The 22,608-nt window shown below is 42.9% G+C and overlaps 1 protein-coding gene across 9 annotated transcripts in view; it reads left to right on the top strand.

Annotated features, from left to right (window-relative positions):
• Window positions 1-13,833, top strand: part of fgfr2 (fibroblast growth factor receptor 2) — a 40,851-nt gene extending 27,018 nt beyond the window's left edge. For 5 of the 9 annotated variants that reach the window (XM_034152036.1, XM_034152041.1, XM_034152033.1 and 2 more), the window contains 8 exons: window positions 2,169-2,293; window positions 3,085-3,195; window positions 4,047-4,237; window positions 4,879-5,001; window positions 6,140-6,210; window positions 9,961-10,098; window positions 10,662-10,767; window positions 12,159-13,833. In XM_034152036.1, the coding sequence (XP_034007927.1) occupies window positions 2,169-2,293; window positions 3,085-3,195; window positions 4,047-4,237; window positions 4,879-5,001; window positions 6,140-6,210; window positions 9,961-10,098; window positions 10,662-10,767; window positions 12,159-12,323 (1,030 nt within the window). In that variant the 3' untranslated portion in view covers window positions 12,324-13,833. The remainder of the gene's footprint in view (window positions 1-2,168; window positions 2,294-3,084; window positions 3,196-4,046; window positions 4,238-4,878; window positions 5,002-6,139; window positions 6,211-9,960; window positions 10,099-10,661; window positions 10,768-12,158) is intronic. The other 4 variants (XM_034152037.1, XM_034152034.1, XM_034152039.1 and 1 more) reach the window with 1 other exon arrangement.
• The last annotated feature ends 8,775 nt before the right edge of the window (window positions 13,834-22,608 follow it).

Here is a 22,608-nt window from a genome sequence, read left to right as displayed (position 1 = left end):
CAAAAAGGAAAATATGTAATTATGTAAATGTAACTCATCCCCTGCAGAAAGCATTAAAAAGCCTTTAAAATGCAAATCAGCTTTAGAGTGCCACTTTTTCTGAAAGGGGGAATGCATTCTAACACAATCAGGTTTCAAAGTCTGCATATAGTGCCTGTTCGACACTCTGCATGACAACTCTCAGTGCTGAACTCACCCTTTTGTGATTGTCCTCAACGCTAATACAACTATTTTTGGCCAACAGGGTGCATTACAGTAGCCGATAACAGCAAGATTACAACATAATAAGCATCTGTGTGATTGTATCTGGGCTGCTTAATGATCAGATAACTATTGTTGTAGGTGGAAAGGGCCATTAACACTGATAGACAGCATGCAATATGACTAACTGCAGATGAATGCTTGTGGTGTCTGAGATAAAGGCTGCTGTAGTGAAACGACCTGAACTTGGCACCTTGGCATATGCCTCATCATCGCAACTGCTGCTGCTGCTGCTGCTGCTGCTGCTGCTGCTGCTGCTGCTGCTGCTGCTGCTGCTGCTGTGTCACACTCTCACTCACACACATGCTTCTGATGCTAAGGAATGAAGCGGTGCTAATTACTGGTTAGCACTAGCAGCTTTCATCTGCGTGTTTGGGCTAGGAGGGTTTGCGCTGTCTCATACCAGAGGAATTAGCACCACCGAGGTTTCTATTCGTCACGGTTGCAGCGGCCAGTGATAAGCTTTAGGGTGGATTTAATAGGACTGCAAAGGTTAGAGTCCTTTAATACCCACTTGAGGCCTCTGATTTTGGAATAAAAGGGAAAATCCCAAACCATAAACACGAAGGCCTGCCTCTTGTTGAAATGGTTGTAAAAAATCATCTTGGGTCATACATTCTACCATCACTTATCAGTAAAGGAGAATCTGATGTAAAACTCTCTCTGCAGCAGAATGGCTTTCTAGGGGAAAAGTTTAGATTTTAATTGATGAGTCCATCGAATGGGTTGTTTTGTCTGGGCTGAATAAACCTCTGTGCGCCTCTCTGTTTGGGTCTTTATTCCTCGCCTGTCATCCCAGGGCCTGAGGGATCATGTTGGGGTTGCAAAACGCTGAGGAATGCTAACGTTTGCGGTTTGGATGGAAGAAAAATAACATTGATTATGTGTGGCTGGATGGACAGAATGGTTGCCATTGAGCGTGGCGAGTGTGTGGACAGATAGGGGATTGTGTTACTACGGCACGGCGCCGGCCTCAGGCCCTGGGCTCTGCGGCATGCAGTGTGAGTGTTTACATAGCCAGGACACTGGGCCTTGAGGGGTGGGGCTACACATGTCAATCAAATTAGATTGCACAAGCTACACTGCTAGTTCAGGGGTCAGATAGGTGCTTTGGCTCTCATGGAGAGTTGAGAAAGAGCATGTGTGGGAGAGTATATATTACGGACTACATTTATAAGAGCAGCCAAAATAGTGAAATGTCAGTTAAAAAACATTTAATTTGATTTTTTACTCATTCAATATTTAAATATCCTAAATTTAGTGCAATTTTGTCTGTTGATCTCAGGACCGCGGATGCAATATTTAGGAAAGTAATATGCATTTTTAACGCAATCATGAAAAATGTAGATTGTAACTTACTTCATTAACTTTTCAGCCTTCATTAACAATAGAAATTGTGAGACATTAACAATAAATAGTACTTAAATGTCCATCTACTATAGCAGTCAGGCCCTCCTGTGGGGCAACACAAAGCCAGCTTTCCATCAGTCACAGGCTAATGTGTCAAGGCTAAGCTAAGCCCTGTGTAATGACTTGTAAAGAGTGTATATTGGAACATGCCAAGGCAGGGTAAACAGTTTAGAAATGAGTTGCTCTCCCCTCTTTATCAGGTGATTATCGCTGCCATGTCTGCCTTCCTACCTACTGCCCTGGCACAGGCTGCAATCACCACGCCAATAAAGCACTCACACGGACACAATCTGATTGAAACAGAGAGAGTGATCTCGTAAAAAACACATACAGGGTGAGGTTGAGAAACTGGCTCGGTGCCTGGTTACATTACCTCTCCCTCTCTATCTAACGGAGGGAATCGATGCCACAGTCAAGTCAAGTTGATGAGTTTTTGTTGCAGCATCTAAACAGCTCCCTGTCTTGTTTTTTTTGCCCTATTTCCCGTCTGGCGAAAGCAGGTTGACCCTGGGCAAACCCCTCGGTGAAGGCTGCTTTGGTCAAGTGGTGATGGCCGAAGCTCTGGGCATCGATAAGGACAAACCCAAGGACGCTGTAACGGTCGCTGTCAAGATGCTGAAAGGTAAGCGGCGCCACACAATCACAGAGAGGTTGTAATGGTAAACGTCTGACTTAAAATCAGACGTACACTGCTTCATTATGTCCTGTGGGGCAAACTGAATACATTGTATGTGATTTATGCTCCAGTGAGGGTTCAGTAGAAGTGCAAGGCGGGGCCTGGGGCTGTCATTAGTATTCGTTATTGGTTGTTGTTGAGTGACGGCTAAGGGAAGGTAGCGTTGTGTAGGTAAGGGTTAGGGGCGGTCACATACCTGACCCCAGAGCAGCAGCTGGCTGGAGCTCAGTCAGCACCCACACAAAGAGGCAAGTCACACCAGCACTGCTAAGATTAATGAAAGCAGCACGGGGGGGGGGGGTTGGGGTTAGGGGGGCAGTTAGTTCAGGTACAACAGCAGGTTATTGGACCAACCTTGACAATGGAAATCTGCTTTTTAGGTAAGGTAATGGTGCGGAGGAATGCAGGCAATGCTATTCTGACTGTCTGGATACCTGGCTCAATCCCTCCCATGAAAAAGGAGCCTCCACAGCAGATAATGCTCCAGATTGAAGGTCTTTAATTCCTCCTCCTCACTGAAAGGAGGCCTCTGTGGTGTGTGAGGAGCGTCTCTCTCTCCGCAGTAACTTAAGCCCATATTGTCTGTCAGCCGCACTTAATCAGAAGCACCTAGGAAACAAGGTGTTGTCTCACGGGGAAGATACAGAGAGGAGAGGTTAAAGGGAAGACAGGGCTATGCTATGTTTGTTTGATGAGTTTCCCCTGACAACCTTCAATCCAAATTTTTCTGTCCTTAGATGACGCCACTGAGAAAGACCTATCTGACCTGGTGTCAGAGATGGAGATGATGAAGATGATTGGCAAGCATAAGAACATCATTAATCTATTGGGAGCCTGCACCCAAGACGGTGAGTAGGACGGGACCCAACATAACACATCATAAAGCACCTCACTTCAGCTTTGTGAACCTTTTGTGTAATTTTATACGAAAGGTTTGCTACACACTTCAAACAAATTCATAATATGTGTCATCAGACACGCTTGAAGCGGTTTGTATCTGATATAGAAAGGTTGGATTTTAATTGGATGTGAAGTGTGGATAAAGCTGAGCACTTTTTCTTCTCTCAAAGCTACTTTTGAAGATCAGTGGAGCCACGATTGTTTGAAAAATCAAAAATAAATGCTATGCTGAGGAATGCCACTAAGGACTATTTTCCTTATCGATGAAGCTGCTGATTATTTTCTCGCAATATTAATTGGCCTCAAATGTCAGAAAAAAAGTGAAAGAATCCCAGTTTTTTTTTCACTTCAAAGGGATGTCTTTATATGTTTTAGCTTTCTCAGTCTAAAGATATTGAGTTTAATATGATATATAACACAGAAAATCAAAAAATCTTAATATTTGAGAGGCTTAGAACTGATTATTCTTTTCAATCAATCAATTATCGAACTAGTTAGTATTTAATAATCTATTGAGAATAGATTATTTGACTAATCATTTCAGATCCACTATGCCCATTTTCACACCCAAATCAAAAAAAAATCAGTCACTGCAGGGTTGATTTAACTAGTTTTGGAAATGGGAATCTAGGCCATTTGGAGGTCATTTTCCTTAAGTTCTTTTCAAACTGAATTATCCCAGAATCCTGCATCAAGTCTTAACATGTATTATAGTCCATTACAAATGATCTCAGTGCCACTTTTTCTCAAAGGGAATGATTTATGTTCAATAGCTAATGCAGGTATTTTCTCCCCGCAGGCCCCCTCTATGTGATAGTGGAGTACGCCTCCAAAGGCAACCTGAGGGAGTACCTCCGATCCCGCAGGCCGCCCGGCATGGAGTACTCCTACGACATCACCCGGGTCTCAGACGAGCAGCTTACTTTCAAAGATCTGGTGTCCTGCACTTATCAGGTGGCACGAGGCATGGAGTACTTAGCATCACAGAAGGTAAGGATGCACACAGACACACTGAACGTTCTCACAACAGTCCCCTGCTGGCAGATCTTAGTTCACATAGCATTTGATGAATTGTATCCAGGAGGGTTTTACGTGCGTCACTGTGGGAATATTGTCCTAAAAACACTTCTCTGACCCCCTGCCCAATCCCCGCATTGTCTCTCAATCCACGACAAAAGCCCCTCTGTGTGGAAGAGCTGCAAGGATTTCACAATGGGGGTACGGCCATGTTGGGCCAAACGCAGCCTCACGCTCCCTCTCACTGTTGGAATGTGACAGAGTGTACTGTCTCTCATGCACAAACACACACACATGTACATGCGTGCACATGCGCGCTGATGCACAGAAACAACCTGGACCATATATGTGCTGAAGTATGCGAGGAATCCTTTCTTACCCAGACATGTTGGTGCAGTCATCGTGGCGTCATGTTAGTGCTACCTCTGTGCAGGAGATTTCTGGATGATTACACACACCACAAACATCTGAATACCACTCTAAATGAAGTATACACCTGTTTTTAAAGTTGCTTTATTTATGCAGTGAGGTAACTGTCTTATTCTTCTCTTCCCCCTCACTTTTTCCACTCTTTTTCTCCCCTCCCCTCTTATTTCTCACTCTCTCCATCCCAGTGTATACACAGAGACCTGGCAGCCAGGAACGTCCTGGTCACGGAGAGCAACATCATGAAGATCGCCGACTTCGGCCTGGCCAGGGACGTCCACAACATCGACTATTATAAAAAGACGACCAATGTAAGTCCTCAACCTGCGCCGCCACCTATTGAGTGTGGAGTGGAATGTTTTTGAGAGCCGCAGTGTGAGATTTGGTCCACTTGTCTTCTCTCTTTTCTCTAATTCCCTCCATTTCCCTCATCTTTCTATTCCGCTCATTCCCCTCGGCTGGTGTCTTGGCAGAAGCAGCAGGTTCCCAGGCAGCCTCTGAATAAAGTGCTTCTGGAGACTCTGCCTTGTTTATCCCTCAGTCTCTTGTTCCTTCAATCCCATAGACACTTATACAATTAGCCAAAAAAGAGAGACAGAGTGAGAGGGGAGCGGCTTAAACGTAATTGACATTTCCATAGTGGCCCAGTGGTGTCTTTCTTTCCCACCGCAGAGCAGCGCTGCCTTCACATCCTCATCGAGTATGCATGGGTGGCTTTTCATCGCATGCAGAGAGCTATCTGACAACAACAACAACAATGTGCGATGATGACGATGGTGATGATGATTAGAACAATGGCGGCTGCGACAATGATGATCGCTTGTGTTAAACTATTCAAGACAGAGCCATCATTGTAGGGAATTCTTTTAAATTTCTAATCATTTTTACGTCACTATGATAGGAACACCACTGTCATATAAGTGCAATGTGATGTAGAGAAGCTAAAAAAGTTACACACATACTATACATTTCTTTATAATTGTTTCGTACTATTTTTCTCATCCTGCATATTTTTGCGGCATGTGAAAAATCGACTTTTATAAGGATTTATGTATGTGATATCCCTCCATTTAGTGTTTCAGAGTCTCTGATGAGATTATTCTTGCCATTAGCCTACCACGCAGCTATTGACGAAGGCCGCCTTGTCAGCGATGCTTAGCCTCCCAGCCAATGTTTTGCACAGGGAGATAAACTCCTCTTTATCTGTGACCCTGTTTATCTGCTCTCTTGCTCTAACAATGTAAACGTTCCTCTGGGAAACCCTCCTCCCAGACAGTCGCTCTAGTGCCGTATTCCCCAGGCTGCTTTCACGTATCGGCCTCTCCAGGAGTAATGAGATCTACTAGCGGGGAATGAATTCAAACATGCTTATCAGGCCAGGAATGAATCAATCCAGGGATGGGCTGTGTATAATATTGTGTTTGACCTCTCACCTGTTTGTGTCTCCAGGGTCGTCTCCCGGTAAAATGGATGGCTCCAGAGGCGCTATTTGACCGGGTCTACACACACCAGAGTGATGTGTAAGTATCTAACGAACTGTTTCATATCCCTTTTTCTTCATCAGGAACTTTCCCCCAGAATTGGCAACCTTTTGCCACATTTTACCTCCTCAAAACTCCCTGGTGGAAGTTAGTGCTTTTACTGGTAGAGGGATAGTACAGGGCTGAACATTTTCTGATTGGACAGAAACAACTGCTATTTGAAAAAACAGAGAGCCATCAGTAAATGAGTCATGTGAGATTTCTGAGCCAGGCTAAAAGATGTTAAAATGTCACTTTATTACGTTTTTCAAGACGTTTTTAGGCCAATCAGGATACCAATCCTTCAGTGTAATGAAAATGAAGCCTGTTTGGACAGATCTTTTGGAAATGTGAGGAAGAAAACAATGACAGCCGTCACTTTTTATATATGTTAGCGGAGTAATGTGCCTAATCTTAATGTGTTGACCGGTTTGGATACAACAATAGGCTGAAGGAACCTTAAGATTCTTGAAAAGTAGTTCACTTTTGGTGGCAACCCATATGTGTCCCACAACCACAATTTCTCAATATGTAATGCACAGATGTTTGTCTGCAGTCTGAGTTTTTCTGTTAGCCTGCAGTCATAATCAGAGAGGTTGTCTTTCAGGGAGTGTGTGAGGTGTTTTGGTGCAGCACTGGTGAATGTTAGGTGGGGGGGGGGGGGGGGTGGCTGCCTATAGGGGGCCAGCACTGTCCAGTCTGTGGCAAAAGTGAGGATTTCACGCTAGACTTGTAGCCAATGCCGTGTTACTAATCTGACCGGCTTCAAAGGGCCCTGGAAGGAGCCCGGAGCCCACCAGCGCCTCTTCCCCCTCTGACTCACCCCTCTCTGCTCTGGCTAAGCGCGGAAGTCTCCCCTCCTTTATGGGCCTCCACACAAGTCTAAACGCAACAATGCTGCAGCTCCTCAAACGGGGGGCCTCATCCTCCTCCTTTAGCCCCCTGCCATCCTCTCTTAACTCTCCTCTCCTCATTCAGCAACACTTTGAACATGTGGCTCATCATTTTGGAGCCGTTCCACGATCAAAATAATCTCCCCCGCCTCCCCTTTTCGCCCCGTCGTTCTTATTTTCATTCATCTGTTATGTGAATTGCTGACTGACCCGTCTCTGTCTCTGTGTTTTTATAAAGACTAACAGTACTCATTCTAAAAACAGAACAAAGGAAGAAGGTCCCTCTCTTTTTGGTGTTTGAGCCTCATGTGTTCTGACAGCGTTGTTTGAAGTTTCTGCTCCAGACACTGGCGGCAGAAAAGTGCATGTGGCAATTAGATAAATGCCGTGCATGCTGACCCCTGGGAAAGAAGATGTTGTGTGTGTGTGTGTCTATGAGTCATACACCAGTAGCACAATCACCACAGCGCTCATCCAGTTAAGCGCTTGGATAGAGGATCTCTCTACTGTCCTCGTTTGCTTGTGTATATGTGTGTGTGTGCACATAAATAAGTTGTGTACATAGACATCATGCCCTTCATGTTCCATGGCGCAGCACCAATCAATAACTGGGGGGAGTGCAGGCGGCCGAATGGGGGGTGCAGGCATGAAGTGCCGACTGTAGTTCTTTCTATCAGCTCACTGCTAATTACGTTTCATCACTCACTTTTAGTAATTGGCTTTTTCTCATAGCGCACGAAGGGGGATGTAAGATGAGGAGAGACGTTTTGGAGGTAGTGTTCGGTGGGCTCACACACAAACATCCCAAGAAGCGCAGGCAATCCATACGTGATATCAGATTAAATGAATACATGAATTCCAATGAAACTCGCCCCTTGCTGTTTTGACAAATGGGCCCAGGGGACTCAGCTCAGCACATGATGCCTTGTCTCAGCACTTAAGCCCAGAGACAAGGTATGATGGCCAGGCTTGGTGAAGGCAATGAGGGCGGTCTGACCCCTTACCCCTCACCAAATTAAAATAAAGAAAACATTGCTTCAGCTAGCTAGCTCCCACATTTCAGAGCCTTGCATTTTCAGATGTCGGTCAATTCCACTGGTGTGTGTTCATGTATTGATTGGTTTTCTGACATTTGTATTCATGTTGCAATCCGTCCATATTGAGATTGTACAACCTAACCGCACAAGGTATACATAAATGTAATGAGATTTAAATAAGATCAAGAATGAAATCCATGCTTATACAGAGTCACTTTATCTGTAGTTTATGCATTTAGGTAATGACTGGACTACATAAGTGCACTCTAAAAACTATGTATAGTACTCTCCTAACAATGTTGCAAAGTACAATACAATAAAATAATAGATAGTTATAAATAAATAAAGAAAATTGAAAGAGATAAAAATGTGTTTTTTTTAAGAAAAACATGAGAAATTAAAAAAAATATATATTAAGCACTGAATAATAAATTAATTAGTTGTATATATATACTTTGGGACATGGTTGTTTAAATCTTTATAAGGCAACAATACAGATTAGGAGGGGTTTGAGCTGTTTACTTGAACGAGTGATATTCCAACAGCAGTATTTTGGACCTATTAAAGGCATTTCAGTAATCAAGACATGACAATGTAAATCATAGACAACCCTGTGTATCTTCAAAGGATAAGAAGTATCTGATTATTGAAGGAAACATGACTGAACAACCTTCTCTACTCCTGTGGTAAGGCCTTACACCTGGTCAGTTAAAGTGACCCGCAGCATGTTTGTTTACATGTTTATTTGGTGAGTCAGGGTTGGCTTTGGTCGGATTGCACAGAGCAACATGTTGACATGCAACAAGAGACGGTTACAAAGTAGAAACAGAAAGGAGAGATGAGTGTGTCAACGAGTGGAGAGATACAACGCACTGATAGACTCAGGGCTAGCTGTGTAAACAGATGGAGGCGCTGATAAGCACCCCCGACCTGCCTGCCCATGCCTTCCTGCTCGGACCACTAACATGGTCTGTAGCTGCCTGCAAGCGTACGCACAGATTAGGGTTTTAAGCGCGTCTATGTGTTATAATACCGCCTTTGTGTGGACATGAATCAAGCTTGCTGCCAGTGCAAGAATGATTAATTTGAGACACTGTGGATCTCTAAAATAAACACATAGTGAGACAGTGATTGAAATCAGCGGCGTGAAATCACCAGTATTTAACAACCAGGATGAGGAAGTAGTTAATAGTTAGTATTCACCAGTCATCTTTGAGCCTTTCTTTCCTCTTTTGTCTGCCGTGGGTGGTCCACTGTTTGTTTTGGTGTGGTGTGACTGGACAATGCCAGCCTGTGTGACCGGCCAGCAGGGCACAAAGGCCATCATTGAGATCAGCACCAGAGTGGCACTGGGAGCGGGTCCGCGCCACAAGCCACCGGACGGCAGAAAGAGGGCATTGACACCACTGCGGTCACACTGTTGAAGTCGTTTCCAAACTTTGGTCAAGTGACTCTATGTAAATGATCTGTAGGTTAAAGGAAAGGGAAACTCTTAAGGCCTTCATTTGATATACAAGTAGATGGTAATTTGGAGATGGCAGACATCCACCAAGGCTAAATGCCTCTTTGCGCTGTGTTGTCAAAAATGAAAAATAATTTGTGGTCTCGCCCTGTGATTTGGAGCCTCTTCAAAAATAAAATGGGTTCTTTCTTGGGCCATGCTACATCATTCCACGAAGTCTAGTAATAATCAGCTGACAAACAAACTGGACCTAAACATAACTTCCTTGGAGAATGAGTTCTTGAACACTATTGCACATGCTGTTTTGTTGTAATTCTCGACTCATTCATAATATATATTTATTTTTTCTGTTTTACAGCTGGTCATTTGGGGTGCTGATGTGGGAAATCTTCACCCTAGGGGGCTCTCCGTACCCTGGCATCCCCGTCGAAGAGCTCTTCAAGTTACTCAAAGAGGGACATCGCATGGACAAGCCCGGCAACTGCACCAACGAGTTGTAAGTGTCTTAAATTGGCTTTATATATCCCAAATCACCCAAACACACAATTAGCTCTTGGACCCCGACTCTAAAGCCATCCCAGTCTCCATCAGATCCATGACTCCCGGGCTCTGTGTCCACTCTGTCGGGCCTCTGCACAGCTGTGACTGGCTGCTATCAGTGTCCTCATTCACAATAAGTCCTCTGCAGGCAGCGGACAATGGCACAGCTCTGTTATGATGTTATGAGAGGGTCGATGGAAAACAAAGTAGAGACAGGCCCAAAGGCATAAACACTGAGAGGCATGTTTGTGATCAACAGCAGGCCATCAAAACTGCCTTGATTTTAAAATTAGATAGATTCAGAGAACACCTGCTGTTTTTATTAATAATTTGACATGGAGACCTGAGTTCAGAGGCATAAATCTTTCAGCACATTTAGAAATTTGAATACAAGTGAGAAGAGGAGTGGCACAGCATGTGTTTTGACAGGCCTGCAACACCTCCAGGAATCACTCTGGTCTCTCTCCAGTAATCCACTCTTCTCTATGAGTAAACTGTACCTTTGTTTTTCTCTCCCAGGTACATGATGATGAAAGACTGCTGGCATGCCATCTCATCCCATAGACCCACCTTCAAGCAGCTAGTAGAGGATCTGGATCGCATCCTCACCCTCAACTCCAACGAAGTGAGTGCTGCTCTCTCATTCTCCTTCACACTAAATCCATGAAGTTCCAGGATTCAAGGTGGTCACATCATGCTACACAAACTCTGACATTTCCTGGCGAATAGGAGTATGACATTTCATAACAATAAAATAATATGACATGATACATTCCTATGCACAGTTACAAGTTTCTCAGGCCAAAGTAAATCCCGTTCTTGCCAGTGCTTGTAGGATTCAGGGGAATTTTGATGAAAGCTTAAGCAGCATTAGCATCCTAGTTGCTGACTTAAGGCCTAAATGGTGAGCAAAGAAATGGCCGGTTGATTTGATCCAGGCCCAACATGGCCGCTATGGCCCAGTGCAGTTGGCCGATCATCACATTCATGCCTTGCTCCCCACAATAGCCGCCATTTCTTTCCATTCCCCTTCCTGTCTCATGTGATTTCCGAGTGCAGGCCTGAAAAGAGGCCGTCGATGGAAAGCTGTCAAGACTCGTCTGCTCTTGGAGCTGGAACTTTGTGAATTTATGCCAAAAAAGCCCAACTTTGAGTTTGAACTTTTGAAATGTAATAAAGCAGTCTTTTCTTGCCTTTTTGCACCCCTCCTTCTCTCCCTCTGCCCCAAACCGCTGGCAGATGTGGAGGTCTTTAGTAATGTGAGCCTTCTCGTGTTGAGCTGGGAAAATGGAAGCCAGCTCTCATTTTCTGAAAAACCCCAAGAACTCTTCCTCCTCACAACTAGTCCCAATAACAGCCCTGAAAGTCAAGCAGAAGGGGAAAAAAAGGTTGCCTCAGCCGACATGAAAAGTCTAGAACAGCTTCAGAGAACTGGTCCAAGTAAAACATTTATAACAGGATTTTTTGGGTTTAGATCTCTCTTTATTTTCATTTTTGGGATGTGCATTGTGTTCTGCCAGCTTCTTGTTCCTAGCCATCATAAAGTGTATATGTCTGGTGTTTCAGATGTTAGATTTGTTTGAACTGAACTGATTGAACGCCTATCCACATAAAAGCATTAGTAGTGGACCTAATCCACAGCTCGGCTGACCCTGCTATCTTCAAAAGCTCCCCGGATTAGCCTGCAGTCCAACATTCAATTTAATACCTATTATTCTTGCAAATATTTTCATACAGTATCCAGTTTAAGATTATGTTTTCTCTTCTGTTCCATAAACCCTTCCAGGGTGATTTGGTATGGCTTGGATAAATATCATGATGAAGGTGATACTCTCTCACCCTCCTCTGGAAATTCCCATCTTGTTGACTGCACTATATTTATGTTCTGCTTTTTGCTCTGGGTCTTTTGCCTCTCACTCCGCTCTGAGGCGTCTTTCCCCTTTTGTAACATATGAGCTTGTATGTGAGTGTAAATCCTCTCCCTTAACCCTCTCTCTCTCCTGTCTGTGTCTCCAGGAGTATCTGGACCTGTGCGCCCCAGCAGAGCAGTATTCCCCCAGCTTCCCCGACACTCGCAGCTCCTGCTCCTCAGGTGACGACTCCGTGTTTTCCCACGATCCCTTACCGGACGAGCCCTGCCTCCCCAAGTACCAGCACATCAACGGAAACGTCAAAACATGAGCCCCCCACCCATCCTTTCTACCCAAGTCTTACCCCTTGATGTCCCAAAACACACGTTGCACACGTAGAAATCCTCCCATCTCCTGCCCCCCCAACACCCCCTGGCTCCCGGTGGACTAATGGACCCAGATGCGACTGGGCTGGTGGCAGCGCTGCTGTCGCACACTCATACTGCCATGCACACACACACTACGTGCTCACATGAGGTCTTAAAGGAGAGGACAAGGACCCTACAGAAGCTGTTTTATATTGACTGAATGAATTGACGTTCCTTGGGGACCCCCCTCCTCCTCTTACTTCATATAAACACACAGACTTCTCAGTGCTGTTCTCATGTTTGTGCCCGGAGGTTTCTACAATCGATGACGTTACTTGTTTGGTGATCCCATTCCAGAGGCTGGCATTCCAAGACTTTTATTTGCTCCTGGAGGAATGTATGGACCGATATGAACTTTGAAACAAAAACAAGGGACTAGAAGAGGATGATAAATAGGAAATGGACTGCGAGACAGAGTTTCAACTAACAAAACAGAGGAATAGAAGGAGAGTACTTATAGGAACGGCTCTCCTGTTTATTTTGTAATATTGATGCATTTCTTTTTTCAGTTCTCCTAAACCTTCCCAATTATTCTGGAGAGAAAAATACACAGTATAATGTATAGTGCTGGGTATATTTGTAAATATATTCAAAAATGTATAAATATATATTATATATTTACAATGAATTATTTTTTGTATGGACTCTGAAATAACCCCAACCCTTCCTACCGTACTTTGAGTCTGACGCAGGCATTCTAACAGGTTATGTGTCCTATATTTCTCTTCACACTCACACATACAGACGAAGACACACAATTTAATACACAAAAACACCTGTTTTACTCTGACTCAGTAACACAGTTGAGTATTGGCTTTCAGGGACTGAGGTAGCATGTTAATTTATTGACTTATGTTTTATGAAATGATCAAAAAAGTCTGTAAAAAAAGAACAAAAAGCAACATGGCAGAAATGATGACATTAATGATGCAGATAATACATAAATAATCCATTACATTTATGGTAATTTAAAATGATCTTTCGGCAGTAACAGAAGAAGCTATTTTTAGTGGGTTTGAAAGATCCAGGGTATGTAATTTTTATATATGAATGTGAATATTAAGTTAAATTTAAAAAAACTGTACATTTTATAGTCAGCTAATCCCTTTCTTATGTAGATGTTGACACCATTTCTATCCAGTCATTGTACTCTTTCTAATGCTTTGCTTTAGGAAACGAGATTTATTTCTGGATATTTATATATGATTGACAGAAAAAGATTTTGGAATACTAGCAATCCTTCCCTGACTTAGACACAATATAGACTCCAAATTTATTTGACAGAATTGAAAGCTGAAAAACAAAGTATTAAATAATTCAAGTGTTTTTTCTCTTTTTCTACTGGACCAACTTTAAGATGTTCTTTTGCAAGTGTTCATGCTACATTTGCGAAATAAAAGATGGAAAAATATATTCTTGTCCTGATCTCTGACTTCGATGGGTGTTGAGTTTGGCTTCTGGCAAAAAAATGAGGGGAAAAGCTGAATTTGTTTATTGTTTCTAAGTTGGATGAATGAGTTATCATTCACTGCACATTCTTCTGAGCTAAATCTCCTTTTCTTAGTAGCTGATATGGGCCGAGATGATGGTGCTGTCATTACTAAGTGCTCAGTGCTCAGTGTTTTTCTTGGATGCTTCAAATCTTTACTTAATGTGAGATGAGGGATTTTTCTACCATACAGTATTTGCAATTAATTTTGAGAAACTGGACAACTAAGCAGGGACTCAGTAAGTGGAAAGAATACATTTTTCAGTTGTTTTATTAGGCAAAACTGCTAAACTCAGCACAAACAGAGAATAAATGTGATTAAGCCACAGTACAGTATAGGTACTGAATTCATGCCATTGACCAAAGCAAATTTGTTAACAAACAGGGAACTCATCGTTGTCATGTGTGTGGATCTGTAGGACAAAGAGTCTTTGTTAGCCTAACGGCGGCAGACTGATTGGCTGATTGATGTCCCGTTTTTCTCTTATCAGAACAGATTTAATTCAACATAGTGGGCAGTTGATTTATCTAATTTGATGTAAGTTAATCAAAGTTGATCTATGAACGAGGGCGATTGATAGTGGCAGCCGTAGTATGTTGTAATGGTGGATGCTTATCAACCAAGTAGCAAGAATGTTCTAACAGCATTTACATTACATTACATGTCATTTGTTAGGCGCTTTTATCCAAAGCGACTTACATACATTCAGTACTGTGGACAATCCCCACAGGAGCAATTTGGGGTGAAGTGTCTTGCCCAGGGACACAACGACATGCTGACTGCAGTGGGACTCAAACTTGCTATCCCCTGATTCCAAGTCCAGCACACTACCCACTGAGCCACAGTCTCCCATAGTATAGTACGACAAAGATAAAGCCAGCCATGGCTTTAGGCAGAGCTTGTGAAGCAGCTGTATTTATTTCATTTATATTAATATTTATCATAAGCAAAACTCTTTTGCATGCTTATAAATCAAGAGGCATAGAATTAAAAAAGTATATACCACAATGCTAGCAGCTCTGTGAGCCTGCATCAAGTAGTGGGGCTTTGAGCTAAATGCTAATGTCAGCATCCTGAGAGAGTTAGAGGACCGACCACTGCCTAAGCCTTTTCCTTTATTAAAAAAAGGCCTGTATTCTCTTTCTGTGTAGGATCTGCAGCAAAATGAAAAGAGTAGTTCCTCGGATCATACTACAGCCCTCCACCAACTTTCATGAAAACCGGCCCAGTGGTTTTCTTGTTATCCTGCTGACAGACACACAAACCACAAATCTAAAAACATAGCCTCCTCTGCTGAGGTAATAAACACCAAACACAAGCACAGGTGTCGATAGGAATGTCATACTATTTCAGAGTATTTTTTGAAATATCACCAGTTATTGCATCCCGATGTCAACATAAATATTGAGGGGGAATGAACCAAAGTCATTTGAATTAATCATCTGGAGACCATTATTGTCAATATTTGTTTGCAAATCTATCTAATACATGTTGATTGTAAGAAGATCAACCTGCTAGTGGCGCTATGTAAAAGTCAGGGCCATCAATTTCCCATCAATTTTGAGACATTGACGGACCAAACCAACAAACAGACGGACAAATAAACATTGAATACATGCATGCTGTGTTTTGCTAAATGGGTAGTTACATATAATCTGAAAATGTGAACATTTATTCTCATGGAATATTGACTCGGAAAATCTAGAATGAGAGCAACAATAGCTTTTGGCAAGGTGAGTAATTATTTACACAAAAGTGCGTTAACATAGATCTTGATCCCTCCATAACCACGTTTGAACTTGTTCTGAATAAACATACACACACCCAGTTCCAAGACTTCCTCCAATCGACGTGTTGCCTCATGTCTCCGGAAGCTGAAAAGGGATTGGAGGGAAGAATCTGCCAGAAAAACATTCCTGTTTTTCCATAGAATGAGAGGGGAGAAAGCAAGCACAGCCCTGGAGGATTGGAGGAGGATTGGAAAGAAAGAGTGGCAGGATAAACCACAGCACCATACACCCTCATTAAAGGGGGGGGGGGGGGGGGGGGGGGGGGGGGCGGAGAGAAAGGTCGGCCGGATATCCACACTTGCAATTGCACACTTTTATCAGAAAGACTGTCGATTGTACTGTAGGCTGATGGCACACACAGGCAGGCAGGGAGAAGGGAGGGGTCAACTCCATGGAGACCAAATAGAGGATTGGTTTGTTCCATCTTGACAAAATGCCCTCTGAGCTGCCATTGCATTTATGTTAGGTAAATACATATTATCTGATGTCAGTAAAGTGACGCAATGGGTATTTTTAAATGAAAAGCAAGCTCTTTCAAGAGACACATTATCAGTTCTGTTTACATATTGATAATGATGTACGGGTAAATAAATAGATGGGTTACCTATGACCTCAGTCATCAGTCGGTGACCATGTGAAAACAACTGGCAACTGATCTGGAACAGATAACTCACAGAAAAGCCTTTATCTGGGGCTTTCAAGCAAACCACAGCATATTTTATAGCATGTATTGTTATACAAATATATTAGTCAAGCATTTTAACGCTATTCCTCTCTAGTACATTTTAAAATATATCTAGTGATGCATTTTTTTAAATGGGAGTTTTATTTTACTCTTATCAATAAATTAACTCTTTCTATATTATGAAAGAATACATCATTCATAGCCCGATTTTGAAAACATATTATTTCTAAAATCATTGCGAAAATTGATTTTCATTTTTGCCATTTGACACTATTTCCTCTGGCCCTCTATAACAAAGTGAAATAATACTTTTGAATTCGACTTTAACCACTGTTTACTTTTCTTGTACATACAGTAACCGTATGCATATTTGCACATATTTAAAAGGAAAATGTATTTTTTGCATATTTAAACATACAATTTCAAAGAGCTTGTAATACAAAAAAATAAGGGTCTTGATTTTAGTAATCAACTTGGGATGTTTCATTGGGATATCAATTACTTTTAATCTCTGTTCACCTTAAGTGTCTTGCAAAGGTGAGGATAAATATATCTCCCTTTACATTTCTGTAACAAGGTTATTATTATGCATTGTACAAAACATAAATCCCTTTTTTATGCATACAAATTGTACTTTTAAATATATGATTACACTTGTACACAGGTTGTATAACTTTTATTCTTATCAAAAACTATAACTTTTGTTTGTATTACAGGTTCTGCAACTGGAAAACGTTCTGATGTTTTCTTCACCCCCCCCCCCCCTACACAAATGCCCCAAGGACTCATGGAGCATTGACACTTTCTTGCCCTCGTCTGATAAACATGACCCCCTACGCTCAGCTAAAGCCCTAAATGAGTTTTCATTTTGAGGGGTTTTTACTCCATGGTTTCCTAATGCCCTCAAGATTAACCCAGTGACCCTCAAATATTAGCTTTGCTTGACTTTATGTAGACGGGGCAGTAGCTGGAGGACATGAGAAGAACACTTTTACTCCAGTGTATGTATTGAATTGACCGTGACATCCAAGTATCAGCGTTAGCGAAAGAAAAGTTTCTCAGAGGATTGAAGGACATCTGGCCCAGTGACAGAGTAGCCTGACATTTTGGTGGAAAAAGCAATTTTCTGATCCTGCTGTTTATTCCTGTCCTTCCTTGTCCTCCTCTGCGTCCTTGGTCCAAGCCCTGTCCTCCCTCGCCGAGCCATCTGGTGGGGCCTGGTGTGTTTGTACAAGGCTCGGTCCTCTGGAATGTCAACATGAGGCTTTGTGTGAAGCCAGAGGAGCCCACATCCACTGGAGATAAGACCCCACCAACCCCAGGGAGAGGTGGAGGGGCCGGAGGGTGGGAGGCTGGTGGGCGTAGTGAGAGGGTGACTTAAAGTTTAACAAAGCTGCCAAGTGACCGCAATACCCATCGCTTAATCCTGAAAATAACTCTGTCTCCACCAGATTTGCCTCATAAGTGACCAACCAAAATCTAATTTCTGGGTGGAAAACATCTGTGCACCCACCCCAATCTGGTTATTTTATATCCTGGATTTGAAGATTTCTCCTAACTCTTTGCCATTGACCAATGGGATCAGCATATGCATCTGTCAAGGCTGCGCTCCTCAACCTACCACTTGCATTGAGTAGCAGATAATGAATGGTTCATCGCTAGGTCAGTGCTCATGAGAGGGAGGGGTCTACTCGTGTTTGATCAAGGGCTTGCTAGGCACCATGTCTGGTTCTGCATGGAAGGATAAACAAGGCAAGTGTGTGTGGGACTGTTGTGCATGTGTGAGCGACGATGTGTGTGGTTTTGTTGCCCCATGGGATCGTCTAAACATTCACTAATGGCGCAATTGTGTCTGAGCAGTTGTAATTTACAGATTCCACTTCCAGTGAGTTTATGTGCTGACTTTGCTGTGTCTTAAAGTCTGAGGTAACAACTCTTGGAGTGTAATCAGTGGAAAGAGAAGAGCTGAAACTAAATTGTTTACAGGGAGATAACAGGATGGGATTGCGAGAACTCAAGAACTGACATCTTTGAGCAGAGTTTAGTCTACTTTTGTGTGTCGACTAAGCAAGAGACAGGAAGTAAAGTGCTCTATTTTATAGTGTTTAGTCAGATTGAAGTAGGTTAAATATAGGCCCCCCTAGGACACACAGCTAGTGTTGATCTCTACACACAGAATTATAAGTTGCAAAATGATTTTCCGCTCTTAACTGGTGGGGTTTGTTACATTAGGCTTACGTGGCATATTTTACAGCTCTGGGTGTGTTCTATAAATGAGCTTAGTCATAATGCTCCCTGCCCAGTTATGCCAATCAACACTCGCCCCACCGGTCAGCTCTATTCCCCCGTGTCTTGTCTTGCAGTGCTGATGTCACTGGTGACACCGAAAGCTGTAAACTCTGACGCATGCTAATGATGTCCTGCCAAGGTGTCAAGCGTGGGTTTTCCAACGGCAAGATTTTTTTTATTCACAGCCCAAACAAAATGCCTCATGTAGTTAATATTTATTTGGGCTTATGACGAGATTTGACACTGAGGTAAAGTTGTGTTTTATGAGAACTGGAGCTTAAAAGAGCCATTAAGTTGTGCACTTCTATAAAGTTAGAGACAGATTGAAAAAAAGAGCGGTCGAATACAAGGAGGTCGAAATATATCTAATATGTATTAAACCTAAAACTATAAGCTTCTACAGTTCCCACAGTGCTACAGTACATAATAGTTTCTATCGTGTCTGCCTGGAACATTGTTAACTGTTTCTAAAACCTTTTCTGAAATTATTGTTTGTGCATATAAGTATAATTTAAATGTTAACTAACTTAAATGTTAACTAAGGTTAAGGGTTAACAAGTTACCCATTAAAACATGAACAGTATCCACAAACCCTGACAAATATACCCAATTGAAGCACTTGAGTATTTATTTACATAAGACATGCACACAATACATTATACAGCTTTTTTCTCAAGCTGAAAATTACTACATGTTATAGGGTTACATTTTGACATGGTGAATTATAGGAGTACCCCTTTATTTCAAGAATCAGCCAACTGCAGGGATTTATATTTAAATTTGTATGGTTTTGCATTTACTTCATTACTATTTGCCTTAAAGGTAGGGTAGGTAAGTTTGAGAAACCGGCTCGAGATACACTTTTTGTTATATTCCATGGAATGCTCTTAACATCCCGATAGCAATGGATATCTTAAGTGCTTTGACAAAAAATCCATAAAAAAATGTCATCTGTGGAAGCCGTAGATCTGTTCACAAACTTATCTCGTGCCCTCATTGGTCATGTGCGCGTTCGTGTGTGTTGGAGGAGGGGCTCTCTAAGGAAGTGGCAGATTTTTTCCGGCTGTGTATTTTCAAATTCTAGAGCACTCGAGCTGGTTTCTCCAAAATTACCTACCCCACCTTTAAGGACAGTTTTTTTTCATTGCACAATTTATATTCAGTGGCTTATAGAGGTCATTTCTTTTTTGTTTTCTATCTTGTCTTCCCTCATGCTTTGCTGACAGCTGTGTTTGCAGGGACACCTGACAAAGCCAGAGTCACAGCAGAGAGTCTCTGCAGTTTATTTACATTATTATGTTTCTTGGAGTAACTGTATCACATGTTTAATGTGTCTGGAAAAAGTAGAAATTTGCATACAACTTGATCAGAGGCCAAGTTTAGAGACAGACTGTAACTTTTCTGTACTGATGGCAGTATATGAATGCCAGGGGGACAGACAGGTGGCTGTTAGTGGTTGTAGACAGTTAAGAGTCTATTGCCTCCTCTGGCCCCTGAGTCAGGAGACAGACTAGATGAAGATATATGGCAATGTACACGCAGGACAGTTAACCACTCCAGCACTACTGTCATGAGTAAACACAGGCCCAGGCCAATAAAAAGGACGCTTGTAAAAAAAAACAAGAGTGCCCATAAATGATGTCTAATTGAAACTGTGCATGAGGGCAGTTCATCAGGGCTATGGCTCCCAGGAGTCCACACACATACTGGGGAGGGGAGTAGGAAAAGGAAGAGCAGGAAGTGGAAGAAGGGAGGTTAGGATTGATTGAAAAGGGAGGATTATTTGGTCTCCAAAAGAGAAAGCAGAAGAGATCATTGTCAAATTAATGATTCAGAGCCAAACAAGTAATAATATTTAACTCTAGCCATACAATAGAAGATGAATAATGTCCTGGTTACATACCATAACACAATGTTCTCTCAATATTTCTAGGTCTAAGCAACGTACTGAATTACATTCAACACCAGAGTTGAGGACTAAAGTCAATGCATACTAAGCTGCAAATGTTGGCGCCTACCTTTGACAGTTGGACTGTTTTCACAATCTAAATGACGAATGATCACCATGACAATGCCATGGTGACAGACGGGATATAAATCTCACGAGAAATAAATCACCAAGACCCTCCTCCCCTTTTTATACCTGCATCACTCTTTCCAGCTAACAAGAAGTCTACTGTTTCTCTAAATGCCAACACTTCCCTCATCCCCCCTTCTACTCAATTTGTCAATTTCAAATATGCTTTCAACGTTTTGTTGGTTTTTCTCTGCCTGTGTTTGCATCTCTACTTTCCCCACCTCACTCTTTTTTTCCTGATCAATCACATACACCCCTCCCTTATACCCCTCTCTGACTTGAATGGATGGAGTGATTGTGTGCTGCTGAAAGTTTGGGGGAAGGTAAAGGGAAACTTTTCTCTCTCTTTCTCATTCTGTACAGTAAGGAGGTTATTACATAAAAGTGTGCAGTGAGTGACATGTCTCTATACCCGCCTGCCTACACAGAAACAACAAGAGCCCTCTCTGTCCTGCCTGGGCAAGACGGGATAATTATAGCCCCCGACTTAATCACTTATACCTCAAAGCCTTTTAGTTCCACAGCTTCTTGCCTCTCTTTTTCTCTTTTCAGCTTTGCCGCCACCTGCAAATAGTAAGATGTTGCAACATTATGGATTATTACTTTTTTTCATTCAGAGACAATGATGGGTGTGAGCAGGTTTGCGGTTTGAGATAGTTAGTACATGCACACAGAGGGGCAAACAGTTCAAGGTGTGCTGCCGGCTCACACTCAGACTCACTCTGAGTTCTGGGTTCACTTGCAGGTTAGCATTCATCTCCTCTAGGCCTGACATATTGTCCATTTCTCACTTTTTCCAGGAAAGCGTTTTGGTGTGACTGAGTAGAAGCTGCATGCAGTAAGCCTCACTCCGTGTCCTGAATGAGTAGGATGCTTATCAATAACACAGTGCTGCTGGGCTTCAACCTCCACTGCACTCTAAACCTATATTCTGATATTATACAGACATGGTCTAAAAACGTATTAAGTGAGGCACTATCTTTCTGTGCTGCTGCACCTCTTTTCACCCTCTGTCTGAAACCAGAGCCCAGTCTGCTCTGATTGGTTAGCTGGCCGGCTCTGTTGTGATCAACAGCTTAGAGTTGTCCCGCCCCTGAGCCTAGCACGTACAATGTGTTGGGGTGCTAGCCAATAGAAGCAAATTATGATTACATAGAGATGTCACTATATTACAGAAGTAAACAAAAGACTATAATCGAGGCGTTTCAGGCAGTGGCGGGGGCGGGGGGGGGGGGGGATGTTAGCCTTAGCAGACCATTTAAATGCGCAAAAACGCTATTAAAACACTACAGTACAGGGATAACCCCCCCAAAAGCATAATAGGGCCCCTTTAAAGGTGATTCTCCGTCTGCCCCGACTGGGTTCATATGAATCCTTGGGTTGAACCCTGGCCCATTTCTGCTGTGAATACACTCCCTCCCAGACTCCATGAGGTGGCTGGCCCCTGGCTGAGCAGTGAAAGGGGGGGGGGAGAGAAGGCCCCTGACAAGGTGCTTTGTGCTGGTATAGAAGGGCCCGAGGCTTAAAGCCTGTCAGAGGTTGTGGTTCTAGGCCAGCAGCCAGGCCTTCAGGCCCTCTCTGGGGCTGGCAGGGACTGAACCACCATCTGGAGTGACGGGCCCCTCCTGAACTGCTCCGTGAGCTGCACAGAGCCAGGCTGAGCTGAGCTGGTTCGGCTAAGTCTCAGACGCACCACAGAGGGCTGCAAAAATAAACCATTGGTGCTTCGCTGAAATTCCTTGGCTCCGGAGCCTTAACTCTGGAGATCATTCCCATGGGAGAGTCGCAGAGTGGCCTCACACTGAGATGTGGAGGACAGGACCAAACAACTTCTGCATAAACTTCTAAAACAAATGT

The sequence above is a fragment of the Trematomus bernacchii genome, unplaced genomic scaffold (genome assembly GCF_902827165.1).
Source record: "Trematomus bernacchii unplaced genomic scaffold, fTreBer1.1, whole genome shotgun sequence".
Classification (NCBI taxonomy): Eukaryota; Metazoa; Chordata; class Actinopteri; order Perciformes; family Nototheniidae; genus Trematomus; species Trematomus bernacchii.
Note: the sequence above shows the minus strand (reverse complement) of the source record. Positions and strands in the feature narration are given on the sequence as shown.